Source organism: Patella vulgata, chromosome 2, assembly GCF_932274485.2.
Source record: "Patella vulgata chromosome 2, xgPatVulg1.2, whole genome shotgun sequence".
Lineage (NCBI taxonomy): Eukaryota > Metazoa > Mollusca > Gastropoda > Patellidae > Patella > Patella vulgata.
This window is the reverse complement of record NC_065880.2, coordinates 19047098-19073758: the sequence shown is the minus strand read 5'-3', so window position 1 is coordinate 19073758 and position 26661 is coordinate 19047098. Positions and strand designations below refer to the sequence as shown.

The following is a 26661-nucleotide window of genomic DNA, read 5'->3' as shown; positions in this document are numbered from 1 at the left end:
TTAAACGAGACAGAGAGGGAGAGAAACTGTTATCTTTCCGCCTTTAAACGAGAGGGAGAGAGAGAGAGAGTTGTTATATATAGACGAACTACAAATCTCGAGATGGTGAAATTTAATGGTGTCATGTCTCCTATCTTGGCGGTAGTGGCCTTTTGTACAATATATTGTCCATGACATAGCATTATGACACTTTAACATCAAATCTGCCGAAGATCCGAGATCTTTGGAATGCGGCGAGGGGATCACGGTGGCTAAGTGGTAAGACGCTGGCTCGCTAGCCTGGAGGTCGGGTGTTCGATCCCTGCATTGGCCAATAATGTCCATCCAGATTTTCCGGCGTGGTTCCCCCTTGTCAGTGATGCAGGACGGAGGGTCTGACAAGGACAACTGTCTAGTCGTTCGGATGGGACGAAAACCCGAGGTCCCATGTACACATTGGCGTGCACGTAAAAGATCCCTTGACAGATGGAATTCGAGATAAGAGTAGGCCGTAGTGCCGCTGTCCCGGCAGAATTTCCCTCATGGCACACGGTATGGCGTATTCCCGTCTTCATTAGCAGAACAGTAGGACGTTAAACCACACTTCATTTTATTTCATTTAATGCGGCGATTGTTTTACTATCCCAATGCTAATGTTAATGATTTGTTACTAATCTCGCACGGACTCATAGAACTGCCCGTGCTACCACATAGAACTTTTATTTAAAACAAACGCGGGCATAAATTCTCTACTGGTGCCCACTTTCAGACAACGTTTCACAGGTGTACATATTTACACGTATACATTACTGTATTTCTAATATTTAATTATTGTAAATTTCATTGGGACATTAATTGTTGCCTACGTAAACAAATTTTGATGGGTAGCTAAACTATGCCAAGTATGTTTCCCCCATTATCCTCCCGCCGCTAGTTCGAATCCCCAATACATACTAAAACATGTATGCACCACGTCCCCCATTCCAAAGATCTAAAAAAGACAGGACACAAACATTACAAATTTACAACTTTAATACTTTATGTCATATCGTAATAATAGTAATACAAATTTGGGGCACATAACATTTCTACTGCGGAGAATATCGATATCTGCAGTGAAAAATAACAAAGTATAATTTACACGTGAACCTGAATCTTAAATTAATATACTCAGCAATGAATACTATAGTTAGTCACAGGACAAAACATCGTTACAGGTGCATAATATAAAGAAGTGCAACTAGGCCATATTATTATTAAATATTGTAGTTAATATGGTGGTGAAGTGAAATAAAACAATCTTACATGTATTACACAATTATCTCTCATCCTTACGAACATAATGCCTGTTGATTTTAAAACTAAAAACCGCCATACAATGTAATAATGACGTATTGGTATCCACGTGAGCTACACACATGATAAGAAGAATTATAGTACATACAGGCATCCATAACATGGACTCGTGTATCTACAAATTAGTGAAGATATACCCGGTTCTAACCAGCAAAAATACTTTTAAAAAAAGAAAATTCATGATGACGTTTTTAAGTTTACAGAGACATGAGCTTTATATTGAGACATTACCTGTGACAAAATTTATAATGACTACAAAGAATCGATATGTTGTTAACCACACCATTTTCTACATATAATACTGGAAAATATCTAACATAGATGTTTGCAAGAGGAACTGGACCATAGTCGATTGAAAACTGACCGATTTCTTTCATTACTGAACCATACCCCCAGTATAAGCACTTTTTAAAGCACTTTTAAATATATAGCACTTTAAAGTTTTAAATATATCTAAACACTTTATATGAGAATATCAAACTTGCATTGCATTTCCAGACTTTATCTTCTGAATTTCAAAATTCGCAAAAGATAAGTAATAGCACTAAATACTAAATATGCAGTATTTATAATTCTATATTTACACACGCTTGTTTAATGTTCATATAATCCTAAAGAAGCCGCATGTTGTCTTGCCCGGTAGCGCAAGTTTTCGATACTGGAATTTAAAATGGCGTCCTTGGTAGTGGAAGACGGCGAACCAATAGGGGAAGATATTGGTGGTGCATGTGCAGGGGGTGGGATTCGAATGTGCTCCGGGCGGGAAACTGACGACTGTGTGGACTCTGGTACAGTGGTAGGTGGATAATATGACGGCCAATTATTCAGTTGACTAGCTCCGTTGGTTGGGAAATGAAACAAAGGCATTTGAGGTAGAACTGATGATTGTTGGAATTGGATCTGTTTTTGTAACATGGCACTGGCTAGAGCCTGTTGTTGGAAGTTAAACATTCCTAGTTGTGAAACGGAATACTGATAGGGAACGGGACTACGCTGAGCACCAGATTCTGTAGCTGAAAAATATAAAATAGTTAAAACACATTAAATTTGGAATTTATTTTAAGGATTATGATAAGACATTTAGATATGTGATTCTGAATTTCGTGGTTCATCTTCTGTTTTAATAAATTTAACGCGAAATAGATTAACGCACAGAAAAAAAGTACAATGGACGATATTTATATTTCAGATTCTAACTGCCGTAGATATTCCAGGAAAATATGCATATTTAAATTAAAAATAACAGAAAGAAATGCAAGAATACTCATGCATAAAGATTTTTAAACACATGAATATAAGGGTTATATTTAAATACCGTAATACAGCGGAGGAATTTCCGGCAAATGAGATTTATAGCGCCAGGTTTTTATACCCCCCTCGACAAAAAGGGAATCAGGTCAGAGAAGCTGGGGCATTTTGATTTGGGTAAAATTAAGTAACGTACCTTTATTATTGTAACTATAAGATGGTGATGAACAGGTTAGATGTGGTATAGGTGAGGAAGGTGAAGCAGATTTATCACCATATACATTGTCATCTAATTTACACCTTTCATCTTTATTTTTAATCTCTGGAATTATAATAAAGAATTAAATACATGTAGGATTGCATGTAAATACAGATTAAAATATGTAGTATTCTAGGATTTTCTTTGTTTCTTTCTTGAACTACATTGGCTTTTTTGTTTTTAAACGCTTATAACGGTATAAACCTTACCCATTATTAAAACCGTCATTTTATTGGACCTGGCATTTCTATAAATTGAATAGTTCTAAACCGTTTTAGATTTTGTAAACACACAGCCGGTCATGACATATATGCTAGAGTAATATAACGTATGGGGAAATATTCGCCTTTTCGTTGAGTGTCTCCAATGTGCGTTTTCGCTACAGGCCCAATGGATGCTCACGGAGGGCCCCCGGATCCATGCACTTGATATAATACTTTTGCTGTTAATTGTCTTCTGGGTTTCTGTTTGTGTGTGTGTGTGTGTGGTATAAATGATATTATTTTAAAAACACTTTATCTTGACATTTTCAGGACAACTCATGTCTAGCAAAAAGCAAAGCTCATAAATAAAAAGTTGCCAGGAGAGAGCATGTTGCGTTTTTGAACGACATTTATAGTGCAAGTTCAATAAATCTAAGAAGTAACGTCACTGTTCTATTCAAATGCATTAACATGGAATAATTCAATTTATATCAAAATATATAAAAGTTATTAGCTTTTTAAAATTTTATTTCATACTGTGTTTTTTTCTTGAAAAGGAGTAGTGACTAATTCACTATATGCGGTCTACAATTTCTCCACGTGAGTGGGATAGTACTGAATTATATCCCAATATGTTCGTTCATAAACTGTCATCTTACCTGTTTCCCTTTGGATTAATCCGATAGGGTTAGTAGCCGTGCCACATGGAGACTCTTCATCATGGCTGCCTTCTATAGATTCTACATCCACTGACAAATTGTTATCATCTACCATGTCATTATCTTCTGGTTCACTGAGAATACCACACGGCGATTCGTTACTAGCTAATTCACCACTGCCGTGATCACTACAACCGACTTCATCTTTTCCCACGTCTGCAGTTGCCGGTGTACCTTCAGTGTCATCGCCATCTTCCCTCTTCTTTGATGCTCTCTGCTTCTTTCTGAATTTAGCTCTTCTGTTTTTAAACCAGACCTAAAGTAAGAAGGGACAAATTTATTGGTATAAGTAAAACTACGAAATACTGTTCTTTATTATATGCTGGATTTGAATCAACATCGAAGAGAGACTAAACCCCTTTTTTTGTTAGGGAAGTTGAATGGTCGAATGGTTAGCACGTGCGTGCTGCATCATAAGGTCTGTGATTGAGTCAACTGGCGTGGTTTCGAAACCACGGTTGTACGTGACAAGGAGTAGGGTCGCCTGTCCAACCTCGTGGGTTTTTCCGGGTCCTCCGGTTTCCTCCCACTGCTAAAGACCCCCTATTGTAGAAATAAAATTGAACCAGTGTTAGTCCTGAAATGACCTAGTTTGTGTCGAGTGGACGTTAAACCACAGTTCTCTCTCTCCCTCTCTCTCCCTTTTTTTGGTTTTCGTGAGAAATTGACTGATTGAATGTAAGTACGCTCAGGTTGGTTGATAATTATAACCAATCTTAATGCATTAGTGTACATGTTACCGGAGTTCCACGTGTGGGGTGATATTTGAGTTCGTAAATGGTGGTCTAAACGTGTTTTCATAATATTATTGTTTTCCAATGTAACGTATAAATATGGTTAACGCATTCTGCAAAAAATAACCACAATCTGTTTAATCTGAAACAAAGCATTTTAAATCCGAAAGTTTATCATAGTATGATTTACGCCAAACAAAATATTCAGATCAATATTTTACCTGTATCCTTGCTTCTGGTAAATTAGTCATCATAGCTAACCTCTCTCTCATGACGACATCGGGATAATGTGTTTTACCAAACGTTTTCTCTAGAGCAGCTAATTGTTGATTGGTAAAAGCAGTTCTACTTCGCCTTTGTTTACGATGAGCACCATACCTGGCTTCTAATATAATATCTGTAATAATAAATACATAAATAAATATTATCTTGTTAAAACAGGGTGGTTATTATATTACCTAAAAGGTGCATAAATTGGCAATTGCATAAGTTCATGTATTTAATCTAACCTATTTTGTGTTTTATTAACATTTATTTACAACCGGTCTTACACACTACGATTTGCGCAGTGATACGCTACGATTACACATGTGGTCTTTTGCGTGGGGGTGGGGGTTGTGGGCAAATATGGCTTTTTCTTTGCCGGTAAGACGGGACCTTGTTGATGAGAAAATCACACTGTGTGGGTCGGGCTTTTTTCTTAACTGATATCTGTGTAATATATTGTTTAAAGCATATGTTTAGAATCTAAAGCTATCCGTATAAACTATACAACTTGTCATTGGCACTATATTGACTGTACTTGTTAATCTCGAAACGTCTTTAAACATATTAGATGGTGGTGGAAAAAGTGACAAAACCAAATAACAACAGGTGGCTTTTGAATTTCTGACGTTAGTCTAACTTAGCCATGTAAATCTTAAAGATGATGCTTGCTGCTGACAACTAAGCCTATAATAAAAGTGTCCAACTAACTCGCGTTGCCTTATAACGTCTTTAGCAAATAGGCCGGATACCACTGTATTAAGAAAATAAACGTAAATACATTTTTGTTGCACAGTGTCTAAGTCTGCTCGTGTGCGAGAATCCAGACTTAAGATAGATTGGTTGGTTGTTTGAGGTATAAGATGATGCTTAGCTTATTTTACAACACAGGTGATCAAACTTTAACATCTTTATTTAAATTAACAGGTAAATACTAAAAGTTGTCCAATTTTAAAAGAGGATTAAAAAAACTCATTTTATTTTTCAGGAACACGTTATTGCTTAAGTTTGCTCTGGTACGCATATTTTGAAAAAAAAACAATCACTTATTAGATGACAAAGAACTATAGGAGCTTATTTTTTATTTTTGTACAATAAAAAGAAGAAATTTCATCGACACTACAATAATTGATAATTAATTTTCATATGGTATTGAATTTATTTTTCGTTTTTTTTAAGCAAAGATTATCGATATTATTATAATTGAAACAACTTGTTTTCAGTGCAACAAACTGCAAATATTTGGAATACAGTCAAAATCAACGTTACTTTCACCCTCCGAATGTTTTAAAACAAAATAATATTCATTGCATCACCATTTAGTAAAGTGAACATTTATTATTTATTTTCTACAATACTGATTAATATTTAAAAAGGATCTCAATTGTCCAAAAAGCACCTAAACATTTATATTTCATATAAACGAATATTTGTTTTATTTAATATAAGGATAGTACAAAAAGTGGTGGAATACAAACAAAGACTAATAGAGTATTCACTTCCACTTTCATGAACATGAACTTTAGGTAAAAAATGCTTTCATGGTATACCAGATACTTTCAAAACCGTTTTATACAGACAAAACAATAACTTAAGTAAAAGTTTCTCTAGTAACTATTGGAGAATCGGCTTGCACACACAGTTTTTTTTTACCTGAATAAGGGTAAAGTTTTGTATTTAATTACTCCATAGGTGACATTATTATATAATTTTCGCATTCTCTGTTTCATGTCCTTTAAAAGTCGAGACTTCTCCCTTTATTCTTAAAAACTACTCAGAAATTCCAAAAGACAAATATGGCTCTTGTTTCCTAAGCTTACGGACCCAGTTTAAGATTATCAAACTTCTAATATTTCTAAGAAAACTAATGGCGCTCTTAAAAGTGTACAGTAAATAATTAATTTCCAGTATGTATTTTCGGTGCATTACGCCGGACAACGTTTGCATCCTCAATTTGAAAACCCGTTGAACACCGAGAATCTTAGAGGCAATACCTTTTATAATTCATAAATTAGACTAATGTATTTACCTGCAAGCCTTTCTGCCAAACCAAATGTCTGAACTGTTGGTGGTAAACCGGGGTGTCCACCCGGAAATTGTCCTCCCAGATACAACGGTTGGCTCATTGATGACTGAGAATGAGGAAGACCAAACATAGTCTGTGGATGCGGTAGTTGTAAACCAAATCCTCCGTAATTCTGCATCGTCTAAAAAAGAGAAATGGACCTTATGAGTAGCATAAAACTTGCAGTCACTACCGATGTCCAGGAAATTTGTACGACTTTCCTGCAAATGTGAAAAGTTGGTTTGAAACTAAACAACGGTTAATCACTTAGTGGAAGACGAATAGAAAATACCAAGAAAACAATATATGGTTCATAATTATATAAATATATATTAAATCGTTCCAAACCACTGCTAAAATAAATATCCGAAATGTGAATAAACTTATATAAAAGTTTAGAACCTCATATATGATCCACACAAATTATTTGTCCAATTGCATAAATATATTCATAAAGAAATGACGTAAAGAATCCTTGTAATGGAACTGACATACCATTTTATATGTTGTAGCACAAGAATTAACACAATGCACACGGAACTAAGGTTCAAAAAATTAATAACCACTTTTGCAGACGACACAATGTTATATTGCCACTTTACGTGATCTCCGAGTTAAGTGATTATCCACGTGCACTACTTCGTGTCGCGGAGGTAAATGAGCGTCTAAGAAGAGTAGAGAGTTTTAAGCGACCATGGTAATGAGTGATTGACTTTGGTCGAAACACTAGAGTGTCATCTACCGGTGGCGCATGTCTACTGTTCCAATTGGCAGATAGAAACGGCGATTTACAGAAGCTTAGGCTGTTTGCAACATGCCTCTACAACACTAGCGGCAGATAATATTTATCGGGACCTTTGTCACACGCACGTGCTCCGTCAGATTACCACAGTGGTACATGATAGTGAAATAAGAGTATTTGATTAGTAGAGTAGTTGAGATCGTGTCTATACCGTTTTAAGCCAGATAGCCATTGTTAAAGATGGCCTATCATAGTGAAAACTATGTCAGCTTTTACTCTTACTTTAGTTGTTGACCGTGAAGAAGATTTAACGAATCTGGTATTATGTGATGAGCGATTCAAATGACACCTTACTATTGTTCAGCTAATACGTAGCGGATTTAACACAAAGGCAAACTCGTTAACGATTTGTTCTTCAATCCGCCTTACTTCTTATATCTATTGTTTACCATTTTTCTTCACAAGATTTTTCTCAAATTTATCAATTCCACGAATGTAAAAAAATAAATTTACTTAAGATGAGAAACGTTTAATGATGATGACGTTAGTTTTACACCATTGTTATTTTAAAGGATCGCTAAGTCAACTTTTCTCGCTAAGATATTTTTTGGAAAATGGACACACTATTTTAGATCTATTTGGTTAATAGTTCTGGAAAGGTTTAATATTTATATAATGTCTAGTTCACTTTCATAAAGTCACTACATTCACCTAAATATAATACGAAACAAGGTTTTATAGGTTAATATTGTTTTAACACTCTAATTTACATTTTTAAAAAGCTTGCTTAGTCTCAAATATGGTATCAATATAATTTTGGTATCCATATTTGCCAATAAATATTAAATGTCCTCATAACGTATGTCAACTATGTTAAATGAAAATAAAGTTAACATTTATCTTAACACTAGTTTGTTTGATTAATTTTCCTCGTACATTAAATAATAAAAGAAGCAACACTTTGTGATTGCTTTCCTAATTTTCCTTGTCGTTTAGTAAAACAGGGACTAAATTATACAAAAGCAATCAATTCACCGTGCGAAAAACAAGACAACTAAGGATATTATTTGAGTTCCCTTATTATTAGAATATTCACAGGGGTTACAAGCAAAGAAACAAAATATTCATTGATGATTATAGAATATTTTATTATTATAAAGATTTATAAACAGGTAGTGTTTGATTGAAGAACCGTTCATGCCATGATGTTTCGTAAATGATCAAATTGAATCGAAATATATCACCATTCTGTGTCGTAATGTCCGGTAAAACAACCGGTAGAATGATCAAGATTTGTTATCGGTAAATCTGATGACCGTAGATACCGATGCATCAATAACGACAATTCGAATTTTTTAAAATATTTGATTCCATTTTGCGTAGCAAATATTATATTTCATTCTACGTACCCCTCCTCTACTAAGTACAATTTTTAAATACATAATATAATATAAATAATTAAAAGAATTATTTATTTCATCACTTCAATATATTTTATGTATTAGATATATTTTCAAGAAGCATCAATAATGACGTTTTTGATTTTGGGTTTTTTAAAATTTTATCTTATTTTGCATGACATTTCATTCAGTGGAGAATCGGATGGGCAACAAGCAAATTCTATGTTAAATATTTATATTAGATATATTTTCAAGATTAGTACATCTAAGAAAAAAAAATCCCAAAACAAGTACAATTAATGTTCCGGAAGGCCACGTGTAAGTAGCCTATTTCATTTAAAAGAACAATGGGATATTTTCATTCATTTTCAAAAGCAAATTTTATCTAAATTGTCTTGTGGTAACTGATTAATTTTATAGCATATTATAGCTAAGCTTATTTCTAGCCTTGACAGTTTATTTACTTCCTTTATAAATAAAATAATACGTCAGTTTGAGAAATCGCCACTAAAGCCCTGAGCTGTATAATAATCCAGTACTAAAGGACTTAGACCAGTCTTCCATCATCTTAAAAACTTCCGTTAACATATTAATTATGTCATCATGGCCCATTTTTTCTTCTAGATTTTCTCCTCATTATTATCAGTTTAAATATTCATTTGGTTATATTTATTTATGTACGATAAGAAATTATTTACATTTTATTTTAAAAACATATGAAAGTAATAATATTAAATAACAGAAGACCATGCTGTCAACTCTCAAAGTTTATATTTACGTTCTATGCGAAGTTATTGTCATTAATCAAGTTATTTAGGAGACGAAAGTGTTGACGATATTGATTTGAAATTTAAAATATTTAGCTGAATTCCGATCTTTGTAATCAATGAAAAAAATTTTTTATAGCAATTTTAATGGCATTTGGATTATTTAGTTCATCAGTCGGAAACAAATTATCTTCGAAAAATATATTTTATAAGGTTGAATTCGCTGCAGTAAAGATTTAAAGAGTTCTGATACAATTTAATTAATACGTCATCTGCCTTAAATACTAACAAAATCTTAACCATAAAACAATTTGAAAAATGGGATTGACATTTTAAAATGTTTATTTAAGTTATTATCCCTTTCAACTGTTTTGTAAAGGTGTTAGAAAGCTGAAAAATTATTGAAAAGTGAATAAACTAAAGTCTGAAACATGGCGTAATCTTTCCCGACATAATACTAAAATCGTGTCGATTGCCTTGACATACAAGGTTGCTTCTTAGACTTGTATAATGGTCCTGATTACTAATCTATGTAAAGTTGTTGTTAAATGTTTAAGCTCTATTTTACCGACTTACAACTGTTCCTAAAACAAAAGCCAAGGTTGACAACTTGCTTAGCGTGCTCAATACACCCTCATACCGGATTCTGTCTGAAAATTGTCATATTTGTGCGCATTGTTATTATTATTATTCAGTATTGTTAGAGAGAAAAGGGAGAATTTTAAGTCTGTAACTTGTACACTCTTCGTCTGGAAGAAGAATTTTACTCTGGCTTTTTTCCTTTACATTATGTTAAGTTTCCTAATTCTAGTTAATAACATGTTACAGAGAGGTACAAGCTACAATCTCTGTGTGTTTATAATTTACTTAATTAGAACAACACAAAGAATACATTCTTATTAAACGCAAAATTCTTATAATCCTACACAGAAAAAAAGTTTATGTTTCTGATTTTTAAAAAAATAATTTTCTCATCTTTTCAGGTGTTTCGGTTTTGCAATTTTTACTGGTAATAATTTACAATAATTGTTTATGAATCAATAGGCCGGAACTGGTCTCCGAGCGCTACTCATTTTGTTGTTCTTATTCTTCTGAGGGGGGGGGGGGGGCAACGCTATTCGATAATAGCCCAATGCTCCGCCAATTCAAACACGATTGTGTTTTTAAAAAATTTCTATATGAAATTAAAAATGATCAATATAAATGATCATGCTTTTAAATTTTACTTTATAAACTCGTAAGAATGATTGTGATTAGTTTGGTTTTCTCGTTCGATTGTATTGTGGTTTTTTTTAAAACAGTACATTATGTTTAACTTTATTTTGATCGTTAATTCCCCTTTTCGATAATACGTACATGTATGTTGATATCTTAATACTTAGTGTGATTAATATAAATAACATGAACTGAATGACATCTTTTCACCCCTTACTGTCAAAAGTTTGAATCAACACAAACTGATAGGCGATTTCACATAAGGATCTATATGCCTACCCACCATGCCATCCAGAATAGACAAATCTTAATACCAATGTATACATCACACATCTATATAATAATCTTGGTGAGTATAAACTATGATTCGAACACGGTATATATTTCATAAATGTCTTTAATAACCCTGTTATATGATGCTTTTAATTGGGTGTGTACGCATAGGGCTAACTTTACGATGTCAACACGATTAGCTGAGCAGTAACACTGGAGATATCACCATTGAAATTATAAAAGAATAAACTTGCTCTCTGATACGTGCTAGCGCTGAAAGGCGTTAACAACGTCTTAGAAGGTATTTTCTCTTGTATAATCCATTTGCAAAAGGTGTTAATTTTCGCCTTACATTTACCCGAACATCTCATATTGTATGAACCAACAAGTTGTTGGAAGAGTTTCTTATTATACTTTAAGTTCTTTTACCAAACACTTGAGCGCTTTAAGGACGTGGATTTCTTACGTGATACTTTTCAACTTTTCTCGATTACATCGGATTTGGTTTGGGGGGAGCTTTTGTTGAAGGGGAGTCGATCGTCTTGGTTTCGTCTACAAGCCTCTCGGGTTCCAGCCCGTCTAGTAATAGGCGACTCCACCCACTATCTAATCGGGTGCCTAGCATCGTGTTTTATCAGCTATCAAATATCGCGTCGAACATGTGATTTTAAAAAGGAACAGTTGAACGTGTGTCGTGGGAATACAAAATATATTTAATGATCTGCTTGCACTAGTAAAAGGTGGCATTCGTCAAAGACACCAAGTATGAGACCAGAGCGCGCTTCTAGCGATTAGAGTCGCGGATTTACCCACCTTTGAGCCAGAAAGACACTCTTACCTCGTCATTCGATGAATTTCGGCACTTTGAAGGCGTGTAAGGTTACCTATGTTCATTATCTACCTTTGTTATCACATTATCAAAAGAAAAGCTATAAGTGGGGATACAAATCACGCCTTTGTTAACAGCTCATATCATAATTCAGAAGAGGTCCGAGGCGCGAATTACAAATACTCTGGAGGATCAACTCTTTAGCTTAATGAAAGGTTAATCGCTTCCGTCAACTCTGTATACTAGTAAGGGAACAGATAACCCTTCCTAATACATAAACAATTTATAATATATAAACAAGTGGTTATATAATAATAATATTCCTTAGAGTGTTTATTTAATAATAATAATAATAATATGTACAGCGCAAACACTTGGAAGGGGAAAGCAGAGTGATTGAACACCCAATGACACTTTCACCAATATTTTCTAAACTCCATTAAACATTGCCGAAATTCCATTCTTTGAATATATATATATATATAATGAAGACGGGCATACGCCATACAGTGTGCTATGACGGAAATTTTGCCCGGACAGCGGCACTACGGCCTACTCTTATATCGAATTCCAACTGCCAAGGGATCTTTTACGTATGTTTTAAGGGACTAAGGGAATTAGTGACGTGTAAAATAGGATGCCATGTGGGAGAATTTATACTTTAATATGAAATGAAATGAGTTTTAACGTCCTAGTGATTTGTCCTTTACATCTAATCAAACATTTTGATTGTACATCGTTTTTAAATGTTCGTCTCGAATAATACAAATATGTCTATCAAAGACTTGTTCATCTATAAAAGTTTTAGTCTTAGATAAAGCAGTACAGTTGACGTACACGCCGAAATTTATTTTCACTTCGTCTTTCTTTCACATTAATTTTCTACTGGGAGAATATCGAAATTTTAGGCCAACAACAAAAATAGACGTCTCTTATTGTATCATCCCATCATGAATTTTGTCCCAGTTGTTATCTGTCTAAAGTATCAGAATTACAAGGATTTGTTGGTTCCCCCGTGTCAGTAATACAGGACGAAGGACCTGGAAAGGACAGCTGTCTAGTCGTTCGGATGGGACGAAAAACCGAGGTCCCGTGTACACGTTGGTGTGCACGTAAAAGATCCCTTGACTGTTGGAATTCGATGTAAGAGTAGGCCGTAGTGCCGTTGTCCGGGCACAATTTCCCTCATAGCCCACTGTGTTGCGTATGCCCGTCTTCATTAGCCCAGTTCGGAGCAGAACAGTAGGTCGTTAAACCCCATTCCATTTCATTTCATTTCACGAAGAGTTCTTTATATTTATCACTAATTTGCCGTTGGTCAGTAGCATTAAATGTCAACCTTCAAACATATACAATCACTACCGAAAACGTCTGTGGTTTTCTTTGGATCATAATTGACCGTGAGGCAACATGGAACATTTGGCAAAACTGTTGTCTCCAGTGTGTCATTCCTGAATTCAAAGTTTATTTTTGTAAATTTCTTCCTTTCAGAAACACGTGTCAAAGCACGAAAAGGTTGGACTAAACACAGTTGAACTGAATGGTCTAGCGAGTGGATTTGTCAACAGAGTATATTGTGAAGGTAGTTACTTTTAGACAGTATGTCTGTGTCAACATCGTGGTAGCTCCTTCACCTGCCCTTACTACATAGCGTTACAAGTTGAAGAAACATCTTAATGGTAACACACGACCAGATCACATTACTGACACCCGTTTAACTCCTCAATACCGGGCGTGTACTCGGCTGTTTTTACAAAATCCATGTAATGCCATCAAGTACAAAACGGAATAATGGCCAGTACTATTGACAGCAAGCCTTTGGTTCATGTTAAACCTAATTAAAAACTAGAAGAGTCATAAAACATCATATTAGACGACTCGGATAATGAGTTTAAGAAGTTTATCTTTTCATTAAAGATGTATAATTATTCAAGGCTCTATTACCAGCCCACCCTGGAAGATCCTCACTGTGAATGGACACAGTATAAAAATTCCTCACGGTACTAAGTGGGTCTGAAAAAGACTTAAATGCCCCTTTTCCTTCAAGCACGTAGTCGTATGTTTGTAGTGTGAACCGGTTGATTAAATGGTAATGTCATAATATGTTGATACTTCATGTTAACTGCGGTTTTTTAATACCATTAGATGGAATATGTCAACACCACTCCTATAGTTCTCTATGTTTGAGTGGCCGGACTACAAGGTTTAATTGCATTCCAACGTGATGCAACTGAACAGGGCTAATGTCATTTACTCATTGTAGTTACCGTGTGAACAGTAAATATTCTTGATTAAGACGGCAAATGTTCGACGTGTCCGTTCATTTTAGATTATCAATAACAGCCAAGTACTTTAGATTAGCTGTTTTTAATTGAAGTACATGCTTTGAATTCGAACCTCCTTGTGTTATAATTTTACGTATAGAAGAAATTTTATATAATAGCCAATTATGAAATTCTGTAGCCGAATATATAATTAGGGACTTCTTTTATCAGACATTTTCGCTTTATTATATGTAAAGGTTTTACAAGGTATGATTAAACAACTGTATCATGAAGGCATGTGGAGCTATATATTGTGTCTAGGTTTATTTCAGGTGACCCGTTCCATTAATAAGAATATTGCTTCTTTAAAGAAGGCACCATTTAATCTAGTCTAATGCGCCAATTTATATGGATGGCTTAATTGACAAGGGCGCAATTAACAGCGATAAAAAAAAATCTACACAATCATCTGCAAAATATTTCATGTCTCAAGTTTGCATGTAGATATTTAAAAATCCGGTCCTTATTAACTTTGAAATAAGTAAAACTTATCCCCTTAAATAAGATTATGATAATAGCAAGTCAGACATGGTAAAGTCGATTTAACGTCGGATTACTGCAAGGCGCTATGTTAAGAGGGATGTTGTTACGTTCCCCTACTGAAAAAATCGAAACCACTTTAATTTGAACTTGAAATTTACCTAACAGCCATACTATTTCACTGTTTGACTAATTTGCCTTTCTGTGTTTTTGAATAAAGGGATTAGGTTTTTTTGTGACAAGTTTATTTAAAACCCATTAATAGATTTCAATATGGTAAGTATTCTTTATATATGGTAAAAAAACCTGAAGTTAGGTGGGGATTATTTGAAACTGATAACCTTTTAAAGTAATTGATATGCTTTAAGTTCTTCTAGAACTAATCAACCAATGTATGGTAATTCTTCTACATATCGTATATATAACAACACGCCATTGTTAGATCTTATTAGCTTATTATCAGATATACATTTACATTATATTATTTTTATTTATTTAAACTTACTTAGCTGTTTTATATATGTACACAGTTGTCCCATTTATAAACGAATTTAGCGATAAAAAACACCACATCAAGTAGATCACTTTTTATTATGTTAATCACGATGAGTTCGACATCATATTAATTCAGCAGTACATATTGTAATTTACTAATAGTATCATTAGATGGCTCGAGAGGGTATTAAATGTTAAACAGTTGATCTGACATGATGGAATCATCAAATATTTATGTTCTAGTTTAATACTATATGTGCGCCAATTAGATTTTTTGCAAAATGTCAAATTTTCCACGGCTGAATCCTCGCTGAAATGCACCCAAATATTGGTTACTGAACATTAATTAATTATGAAATCAAATTATCAACGTTAAATAAATCAACGGTTTGGATTCGGCCGGACTAAAAAGTATAATGCTCTGTTTGGTAAAAATAGAATATTATATTTTAGTATGTTATGAATAACTATATTTGCCATTATGTGAAAATACCAAAATGTCTATATATACACCCGTGAATAAATAAAATTTCTCATTCTCGACATTTGTCACTATTGTTTAATCACATCTAAAAGTTTTGCTTCATTGCCAAAATACACTTGTTTATTGCAAATGTACACAAAGTTTTTAAAAAGTCAGTGGTAAGAAAATATTGGTAGAACAAGAAATGGGCTGTTTGGCATGTAATACAGTTGGTTAGAAGAATTGATGTAACATATGTTATTTATAACTTATTAGTGAAAAAGATTGATATCAGTAAATAATCTTTATACCGTACTGTATAACATTATTGGTGCATTGACACGATTTTATGACAAAATTAAGGACAATGCATCTATGAGTAATTACAGAGATTATTTAAAGCAGATGGGATGGTGTTAAAGCATTCGCAAATTGAGCAAAGGCCATAATTATAGAACCGATTAAAGGCAATAGTTGACTTTAATAGGCTTTTTTTTATGCTACCAGTCTGAGCAGAGCATGTATAAAGGACCATAAGTAATTAGGATTCTTCGTTTCACTAATTATAACAAGGCATATGAATTTTAAGCGGATAATAACTTTTGCAGCTAGAACATTCATCTAGGTTTTCGAAGTAATTAACACAACTGGTTTTCACTAATTTTAACAATGCAAATTTCAATCAGATCGGATAAAAACTGTTACCAACTGAACAAGCGCAATATTAGTCGTAATAAACAGAAATTGACATTCAATAATTTCAACAATGTATGTAGATTTCAAGCAGATTGATTGTGCGATTACGTTTGTCGCTAGAATGTTCAAACGAAATGAACAACTGATGGGTGTCTTCGTTTCACTTTTTTGAAAATGCATACAAATTTCAAACAGACCAGATGATAACTTTGGATGACTGAGCGTTCACAAGATTCCACAAATTGATCAAAGCCAATAACTCTGGAAGTCATTCTAAGAAATCTCTTAAATTTAACAGTCTCATTGATCTCGCTAATGCATAAGTTAGTTAGTGTTAGTTGTATTTTACGTCCGCTTCCACCGAGGTGATATCGCTAATGCATACAACACAATATGATAATATATCAGATCAGATATTAAATGTTGTTTGTAGAGTGTTCATAATTAATTGAGGCATATCAAGAAATTATCAATTATTAAAAAAGCTAAAAATCAAAAAAGCATTTCTGTGCCCCCACCCTCCATTCAAATTTAAGAAGAAAAAAAAAACCAACATGCAATCACTTTACCATCCGTAAGTAAATTATCTTATTCGTTTTTTCATTCTTTCTGAAAATTTATCTATAGACGTATAATTTTACACGAAGACAGATTGTCATCCCACAACACAGATCAGCACATAAAATCGACAATATTTGGTTATCTAAATCAAAGAGGTTTAGTCATTTTGATTTATCGTCTAGACAACGCTGACAGAATTAACAATCTTTTAAAATATCTATAACGGTCCCAAATGAATCGCCATTTAAACGCTTTGGGTGCCGATTCCAATGCTATTTATTTGTCGCATAACTAAGGGGAATCTGAAACTCCGATGGCAAATATAAGACATTTGTGAATTAAAAATATCTTTGCATTGGTCTATTCTATCAATTTGACATAAATTGATATCTAGAAAGACTGACCATGTTATAGTGATCAATAACCTTCAAACGAATTAACATTGTGATCCGCTTTGAAATTGTTTGATGGAATTATGATCTGTGACAGAAGAAATTCTGTGACCTCAACGATTTCTATCCTTTCCTGCTTCTGGTGTCAGCAACAGACATGCCTTAATGTCTCACCAGATAATAGAGTATGTTAAGTTAGTTGAATTGTATTGCAGTCAACTGGTAATTTGTAGTCGATAGTTCACATCTCCACCATTTGCTATTATTCTATAAAAAGTGGACTAGAGTTCACACCCGGGGATAAAATACAACCCAACACCCCGTTTTCCCCTGTTCGTGTCTCAGAGTCTGCTTATACCGCCTTCCAACATGATAACTATACGGTGTGAAAGAGCCATACGAAGTGTCACGGACATAACCAAATATTAATTCATGTTTTGGTGGCGCCGTGAGGGCAGTCAGTCCATCGCACGTTGAGAAAGACACGCGGAGAAAACAGCGATAAAGTGACATGCAAACATGGTTTGTTGACTGTAGCCATCGGCCGTCGCTTGCATGCATCTTGCCAAGTAACTATATGTGACAGAGGAGGATTTCTGCCGCGTAATCCCTACAAAATGACTCAATTCCACCAATATGGCTGGACTTGGAGATTGTTTGAGAGATAGTTTGAGAGCTTGAACGGGCCTAGTAACGACAATTTGTGCTCGCTAAGCTATGTAAATTCTAACAAATCCAAAGCACGTGATGTTTCCGAACCTGTTACTCCTTCTCGTCCGAAGAACGGGTAATATGTGCAAATTTACAGTTAAAAGATTGTAAAACAACGTTAAGTTGGACAATGAGAAAGTCAAATTTGTACAAAGATTGTTGATAGAATGACAAAAGTGGTCCATTTCATAGCTTAGTCGCTTTTTACCGGTAAAGTCATGTAATTACTCATTTAGAATAAAGTATACTTTTGGTTACCGCTCGATTTTAAAAAGCAAACATTGTATTGACTTTCTGAAGCCAAATCCCTCCTTCTTCACAGCTTTAAATGTAATTACGCAATAATACTATTTGAAGCCTGTCTGTTATAGATTTAAAGCCGTTAAATGCTGATTAATCATTGGCTCGTCTTTTATATTAGCTTTTTTTCCACGGGTCACCGTCAACTGGATTAACTATGTTAATTGTATCGCGATCATGTGGAAGTTGTGCACATAACGTCATTGCTATAATGACACTATGTACATGTTATGCACTTTTGATGTCAAATTATTTTTTAATCCTTTCCTCAATTACAAATAAAAAGTCAGATGAAATAAAGTGCGAACAAAAAACAACTTTAAATATATTGAAGATGCATTATGCAAGAGCTAAATCTGTCTAGGCATATATTCACATGGCAAGCATTTATTTATGCATTCGTCCCGTTTAACTAAGTCATGAAAAAAAAGCGAAAAAAAACCCCCAAAAAACAAAGTATAAAAACAAACCCACTTGAAAATTCGTACCAGTTGTTTTGAAAATGGTACCTATCTCGTATAAAACGGCAGTCACTCATAAAAAAGAGGAAATGAGATTTTCGACAATAAATCTATAATTATTTTCTTTCAAATTTCTAATTTTGAAATGGTAGTCGTTTCTTTAGTTGCTCTGAACGGACGAAGTCATCTGACCGTTCTAAGCTACAATAGGAAATTAATGAAAATACCGCTCTACCTCCACCTCTGTTCTGTTATTTTGAAGTCCTTGCCTTCTATTCTTCACCGTAATTCTTATTTGTTCGCCAACGGGAATCATTCCTCGTCATATCTGTCATATATTTATAATACTCCACACCATTTTCGAGTAGAATTTTGCGATTTAAAAAAGTGGTGGGAGTAGAGAGGTATTTTCATATTGCAGCTTAGTAAGGGCAGACATAGATGTTAGAGGATTTCGTTTCCTGTGAGAAAGTCGTTATTGAATGGGGCAAAACTGAGCTACTGAATGCTATCCATGGTTTGGAAGCCACGATCTTCAGTATAACATAAGAAAGTGGATATAAAATGTAAATTCGATTAATTTCTAAGTCCAAGATTGGCATGTAAAATTGGGGAACACAAGCACATATGTGTGTGACTGTCAGGCACCGGCGTTTTATGTTTTTAAACGTATTACATAATGGACCAGATAATATGGTATTCATTTAACTTCCTGTTATTTTGTTTTCTGCAATGCTGTCGACCAGCACTTCGTTTTAGAGTGTTAAAAAGATTTCATACTAATGTTCTTGAAAACTGAATATCGTGTGGTTAAGTGGGTAAGATAGCTGGCTCGCTATCCTGGAGATCGGGTGTTCGATCACTGCATTGGCCGAGAAAGTTCATCCAGATTTTCCGACGTGGTTCCCCCTTGTCAGTGATGCAGGACGGAGGGCCTGACAAGGACAGCTGTCTAGTCGTTCGGATGGCACGTAAAAGATCCATTGACAGTTGGAATTAGATATAAGAGTAGGCCGTAGAGCCCCCATAGCACACTGAATGACGTATGCAGAACAGTAGGACGTTAAACCCCATTTCATTTCATTTCTGAATATCGTTTTTTCATAACACGAGGTTATATAACCTACGAAGTGAAACATTTCTTTAAAACTGCATACATACATTTAGAGTTGACTCATACTGCTATCGGACCCTCCACCCCTTCTACATTTCACTTAATTTTATTACGCGGCAGTCGTTTCAATATTCCATTCATTTCATTGCCAAGTAATGTTTCAATTTCATTTTGAAAATACATTTTAATTGCCCTCAAATTATCAATAACTTTATGATTGGAAATTTCGCTAAATGTATACAGCTTAAAAAAAACAGTTATGGGAAAGTGATAAAATATGTATTTGTTATAATATTCAATACATGGAGTCGTATCATATGCTCGTGGAAGAACAGGCATATTCATTAACTCTGCAGTCTTTTGGGGAAAAAAATACACTTTCTGATATCTATTTCTTGGAAACTATATTGGATTTTTTAGTTTTTTATTGATGATTTTTGTCGTTGATCTGATTAGGCTTAGCCAAAATATTTATAAACCATCAGAAATTACTCTTTCACAATTTTCTATTAGTTATTAATTATTTTGAGCTTTCCTAGTTAAACATGCATTATGCAAGAGCAAAATCTGCTTATTAGAAGTCTTTCTTTAGGCCTGAAATGTTATCTAAATTATCAATTAAACATTAATTAACTTATCCAGACCATAATAAACTCTTCCATGTTGGCTGGATTAGATTCCTATATGCTGCTAACGGCTATTGCTAATTAAATCAATAAAAGTGGATAATCGAGACTATGCTGTTTATATTAATGATTCTAGTAATGATGACCGAGACTATGCAAAAAGTTCACCGGCTTGTTTCTCGGCTCATAGTGGATCAATTTAACTGAAATTTTCAGCAAATTACCTTTACACTATCTAGTTTTTAACTATTATAGCGAGAACTGCCATCTCTTTATCTTATCTCCCATAATGTATATTTAACATACTTTGAGACCTTTTTGTATCTATCAAAGTATTATCAAAGTATCTATTTAGTTATCTATTATTTTAGCTTTTCTATTTTACATATTTTGTAAGAGTGAGACCTTTTTGTCTCTCTATCAATTTCGGGTAAAATATTAATATATACCAAGAGTTCGCTGCGTTTTTATAATTTCGATGTCGGCTAGGCGAAGAATAATTAAATGAAATTTCAATTATTACGAAACACAAAAACAATCCGTGTTTTAATTACATTACTTAAATAAATGTCAATTGGTCCTCAGTAAAAAGTACAACTGATTTTTGACAGACTAACTTTAATATAATGCCCTTAATTTGTTATCTTTATGGAATAATTTATACCATTTGCTAAAGAAATCGTCTTAAATAGACCCACAAGGCTGGCTATTTATATGCTATTATTTAAACTGATTTGTGGTGACAAATGTCTGTTTATACATCGTATTTCATAGCAATATTAATTCCGGCTATTTTTTAAGAGAATCATGAATTAGGAATTGAATGAATGGGGAATTAACAGAGTATTAGAAATATCCTAGTAACATATATATTCAAGGGTTTTAGAAATTGAATTGTATTCGATAACGAAATGCTAAGTCAATTGTGAATTAATCACAGCGAAGTAAAGAAAACCATGTAATGATTAAGACATCAAGGATACCGTATTGTCTGGCTGGCGAGTAATTTGATCACTTAAGTAGGATTAGGCAAATTTAATACTTAAGATAGGAGTATTTTAACTCTTGATCCGACTTGATTTGGCTCACAACCACTTCAACATGGCGTCATATTGCTTCATTTTGTCAGTACTTGGACACCACTGATAGTTTGAAGAGGGTTTTAAAATTTTCTAGTCCTGTCAGTGAAATGGAAGAAGTAAATAATACGATATAAAGAAGGTCATTTGTCGAAATTTGTCTGCTTTTCCTCACTTGTGCCCGTCACCCTTTTGATCTTTCTATCAATCAAATCTAGAAAATCTAGTTTTTAATATTTATATTCCATTCTACCTCACATATACATACTGATTAAGTCTAAATAATCTTGAATACTTTGGACCGTAGGTTAAAATAGTGTAATGTTAATCCAATTATCTACTTATCCAAATGATATTTGAAACAATTTAACGCTATTTAATCATGTGCGTTTGTATATTATAATTTGACGTTTTTCGCGTAAACGGTGTCCGGAACATTTGTGCACTTGCCGAATGATAATTAAAAATATAATATAGTGTATTCAAGCTGGACAGATTATGAACATTAATACCACCGCTAAAACTTTTTAACTGTAAATCTACTCCGTATATTTACTTTTATTTTATTAAAGGTTCCCAATAGTCGTGTTGATGAGAAGACATATTGTAATAACTCATATATATGATGTGAATTCCGCTGTTGTCGAAAATCAACAAAATGATAATTATTGTGAAAAGTAGCTCTTGTGGAATTAAATTTGTGTCTATGTGTATACGAGGTGTAGAAGACCCACAGTACCATGCATTCACACATAAGCAACCTAATTAAAAGATATACAATAGTGATCAGATATTTTAATTTTGAGACTATTTTTAATATTTGTTCACTACAGATTTTCTTGTACCCTCTACCCCCGCCCCCGACAGACAATAATTTAGTTTGGAAGTAAACACAACCATGAAGCATATTGAGTTTAAGTAATGTCTTTTAGTGTTTGATATAATTTCTAACCACATTTCTATAATCTGCAGATGGTTAAACAACTAACTTGAAATAATCTGGTTGCTAGGATTGACTTCTATTATCCACGATTCACACAAACAACAATTAATTACTTCAAATTTCCTTTCTAATATAAAAAGTCTGACTGGATTAACCTAGATAAAACAATATTGTCAGATTATTAGCATTAGACCAGATTGTCCAGATTAATTCAATTATTGGTAATGAAGATAACAGATAATATTTAATCCGAAAGGCATATGCCAGGGTGTTTTAATATTGAAATAGATACAAGAAAACAATGATTTAGATTATTGGCCAGCAATACTTGGTTATTGCGTTATTATATGTGTGAAAGTAACAGCATATCTCAAACATTTATATTAGTTTCAATTTGATAGACATTCTTTATAGTTAAGTGACAAACCTTTAAAGATAAATTTAATCCAAGAAATAAACAACAAAGAGTTACTATAAAATTAAACTCCAGTCAGTATACAACATTGTCTGCGATATCACTTCGGTGGAAGCGGACGTTAAATAAAGCTATTTCAAACACAGTATACAACAAGATTAATTTGAGAAATTGTGTTTTCTTGATAGATCTGTACTGTTTTCTACACTGTACTTTTTTTAAAAATTTAATTAATGAATCGGTCCCAATTACACTACTACAAACTAAACCAAAATACATCAACACACAAATTTAATAAATAGGATAGATACATCTTTAATATAGGTAGCAAACTGTACACAGATTAAAACTAGTCACCCCAAGACCTGTCGGTTTCACATGTTTAACAAATAAATGAATATTTGTGTGTGATATCACTCGTGTGGAAACAGACATGGTATATTATAAAGAAATCATAAAAACGGCAAAAATATATATGACCATAATATATATATTTTCTTATTTTTATTTTATTAATAATCGAAAATATAAATACGCTATTCATTTAAAATGAGCAGTCAAAGTCAACGTATACATATACAAGCTTTCAACACACCAACTATAGTATTCTTGTTTCCTCTTGCGATTAGAATTATAACCAAATACCGAAACACACGATGTATCTACAAACTTTAAAGAATGATAGTTACATATATAACGCCTAACTTGTCAAAACAAAAGCCCGGTACATATAGCATTTAGACTTTGTTGCATTTATGTATCAAAGTAAGCGTATTAACTGTTCAATTCTATTTATGCAATAAGTATACCATTTAACAGGCAAGATGAATTAGATTACGTAATACACAATAGAATACAGACATCGCCACGTAAAAACGGGTCATAATATTAATAACTACTTTTTAAAACTTACCACTTATTTCTTTAACAGCTAGTTAACTAACTTCAATTCAATAATTGATCAATATTTCAATTCAAGTCGATAAACCACGATGTTTAAAGATATTGTGACATATGACAAGGGGTTACCGATGTATACAGGTTAGGGTCGAGCATGCGCAGCCTATAAGGAACTGTCGAGCGGGACTGATGGACAAGTGTATCGTTTACAGGTTGACGTTTTTGTGTTGACACATTATAAACGTCTGTATCTGTTGTGTGTGCCTTGATAATTTATTTTGTGAATATGAAGACGAATTGTAACGACTCGTCCAGTTCAGTTGGAGCTAATCAAATATGATCTTAATGAAACACCAAAATTTAAATTTGCGTAAGCGGTAAGAAAAATTTCCGCCCACGAATCAGTTTGTCCATGGGGTGTCAAGAAGACACTGACAACGTTTACTGTGGCTGATCGGAATGTACAGATAGTCATTATACCTGATGTCGAAGGTCTATCTAGATTTCTAACCGAAATGGAATGTTTTGTTTATGTTAATCTGCTTACTAAAGTCTGCTCTTCCTAAATCGCATTATTGTAGTCCTGTATGCTCAACCTGTTACGTTGGTCAATACGAACTCATGGCTTCTATCAACAAGACTTTTAGCTTGGCAACTCGCGTTTACTCGACTAATATTGAAACAGTTCTTTCTACTACAATTTTTCTTTTTCTCAATCCTACCCTTGTTTGAGATTCGATGCCTTGACAGGCATGTAGAACCGTTTGGTTGAGTACTTGACATAACTTGACGGTATATTATCACACTTATATACAGGGGATAATACTAGTACAAATTCTTACCCAAGATTAGCCACATAATCGAGCATGTCTGAATTCACATTCGTTAAACTGAATTTTGTTTATCCCTTTTAGCGGTGCTGATTCAAAGGGGTTTAAATAAATGTAGTAAACTTTATGAAATGTTTGGCTGCAGCGGAATGTGTTGAGAAAAACGGAGCAGGCATGCTAAACTTAACAGTTAACGTTTTTCCCACCATCTTGTGCCATTCGATAATCTCATAAAGAGAAACATGGTATGTGCTGGTCATACAGGTATACAAATATAAAACATTGTAGGTACAGTATCATCTAATATAATGTGGTGTTTATCATTGTTATATCCATTCAAAGTTATCATACATGACATTTCTGTTTATAGTTGATAGACTTGGTAATATTACTCTTTCGGCTATCTGTGTTTGCTCCCCTTTGCTGCGTGTCGTCAACTATCTTATAGCGTGAGAAACTATGGGCTTGTTCCGTTACATAGATATGCGTCGCTTTCTTCGTTCTTTTTTTCACACATGTAGATACATTCTACTCACACCTTTTAACTCACTCTAAAAAATACGATGACATTGCCATGTTTGGCTGAGAAAGAAGAACAAACGCAACAGTTCACTCATAGAGAAAAGCTTGCTACTAAATTAATGTTTTTAGGGCTTCTGACAAAAATTAAAATATCACACTTTTACAGCGTTTTCGAGGCGGTTTGGTTGATATTTTCGTTTTTTAGCAGGACCCCTTATGGTATAGATGACCTCCAGCCATGTAGCCAGTTTTTGGTTCACTTACCATGAGTATTTTAGTAATATTCAAACAATGAAGCAAATGAATGAAGTTTAACATTGTCAGTAGGGCACATTGGTGTCAGCGTATCAACTTACAGTGAAGGCTTTAATTCCTCCGCAAAAAAAATAACTCTCCTTAAAAAAAAGTTCAATACTAAGAAATTTACTGTCGAAAAATCAGATTTTTGATTTCAGAAATTGAAAAGAAGGGAATTCACAAGATTTCCAGTAGCATTTTTGACTTACGGCTTTAAACACACTTTAGCACAATAGAGACAACCAAGAGCCTATCTTGAGCTAACCAGTGAATACCCTTATTAAAGTTGTGTAGCTCTTTAAATGTAAACGTAAATTTGTGATAACAAAATAATTGATAGTGTTCCTACACAATGGACCAAATAACATAGGGTGAGGGTAACTCCACTGAATACTGTATTTGGATACTAGTTCAGCTAATTTCAAGACAATCTGTCAAGAACTCGGACTTTTAAGTAGACGGATTACCAATGCAGTTAACGATATCAAACGTCACGTGATTCGCGTTCGGAATTTGAGAAACTGAAAATTCTAAATTTAATTTGAAAAGATGTTTCCATATACCTAGATACACGATCCCACCATGTTATAAAGTTATAAAAGAAGCCCGAACAACTCTGTGAAGTATCGTATTCACAAGATTGGACTAGTTTACGAGTAAATTTACTATAGATAAAGTCATGAAGGTAAAGGGAGCATGCGTTCACGTAAACGAAATTCCATTAAGAAGTCGTTGTCAATAGATTTCATAAGTTTGAACGTGAAGTTGGCCACAACCCATTGATTTTTCTCCTGGTAACGCAACATAAGGTGGGTGTAACTCTTTGCGATAGAAAATACTGAATTTCGAAATGATTCTTCCTGATGAACAAAGGAACTATCTCAGCAAATTTCAAGAAAGCCCCTCAAGAACTCTGACTTGTAGTTGACGTACTACCAACGGGCGTGACAACACCATACGTCCAATAAGCAGTTGGAATTAACAAGATAGATGTTCAAG

At 33.9% G+C, this 26661-nt stretch overlaps 1 protein-coding gene across 3 annotated transcripts; it reads right to left on the bottom strand.

Annotated features, from left to right (window-relative positions):
* Nucleotides 1-993: 993 nt before the first annotated feature.
* LOC126811471 (diencephalon/mesencephalon homeobox protein 1-B) lies at nt 994-24093 on the bottom strand. 3 transcript variants are annotated; one of them, XM_050537114.2, is made up of 6 exons: nt 24027-24093; nt 6792-6969; nt 4720-4895; nt 3705-4020; nt 2780-2905; nt 994-2348 (listed from the first exon to the last, which is right to left on the bottom strand). In XM_050537114.2, the coding sequence occupies exons 2-6, from the start codon at nt 6964-6966 to the stop codon at nt 1930-1932; spliced, it is 1212 nt and encodes a 403-aa protein (XP_050393071.2). In that variant the 5' UTR covers nt 6967-6969; nt 24027-24093; the 3' UTR covers nt 994-1929. The 3 variants fall into 3 exon arrangements, with proteins under 3 accessions (XP_050393071.2, XP_050393069.2, XP_050393070.2); XM_050537112.2 differs by lacking the exon at nt 24027-24093 and adding an exon at nt 7323-7636; XM_050537113.2 differs by lacking the exon at nt 24027-24093 and adding an exon at nt 7230-7318.
* Nucleotides 24094-26661: the final 2568 nt, after the last annotated feature.

Coding starts and splice junctions, on each gene's coding strand:
- LOC126811471 (XM_050537112.2), bottom strand. Junction 2,906..3,704: donor ATTAATCCAAAGGGAAACAG/GTAAGATGACAG, acceptor TTATAATTCCAG/AGATTAAAAATAAAGATGAA. Junction 2,349..2,779: donor TTATAGTTACAATAATAAAG/GTACGTTACTTA, acceptor TATATTTTTCAG/CTACAGAATCTGGTGCTCAG.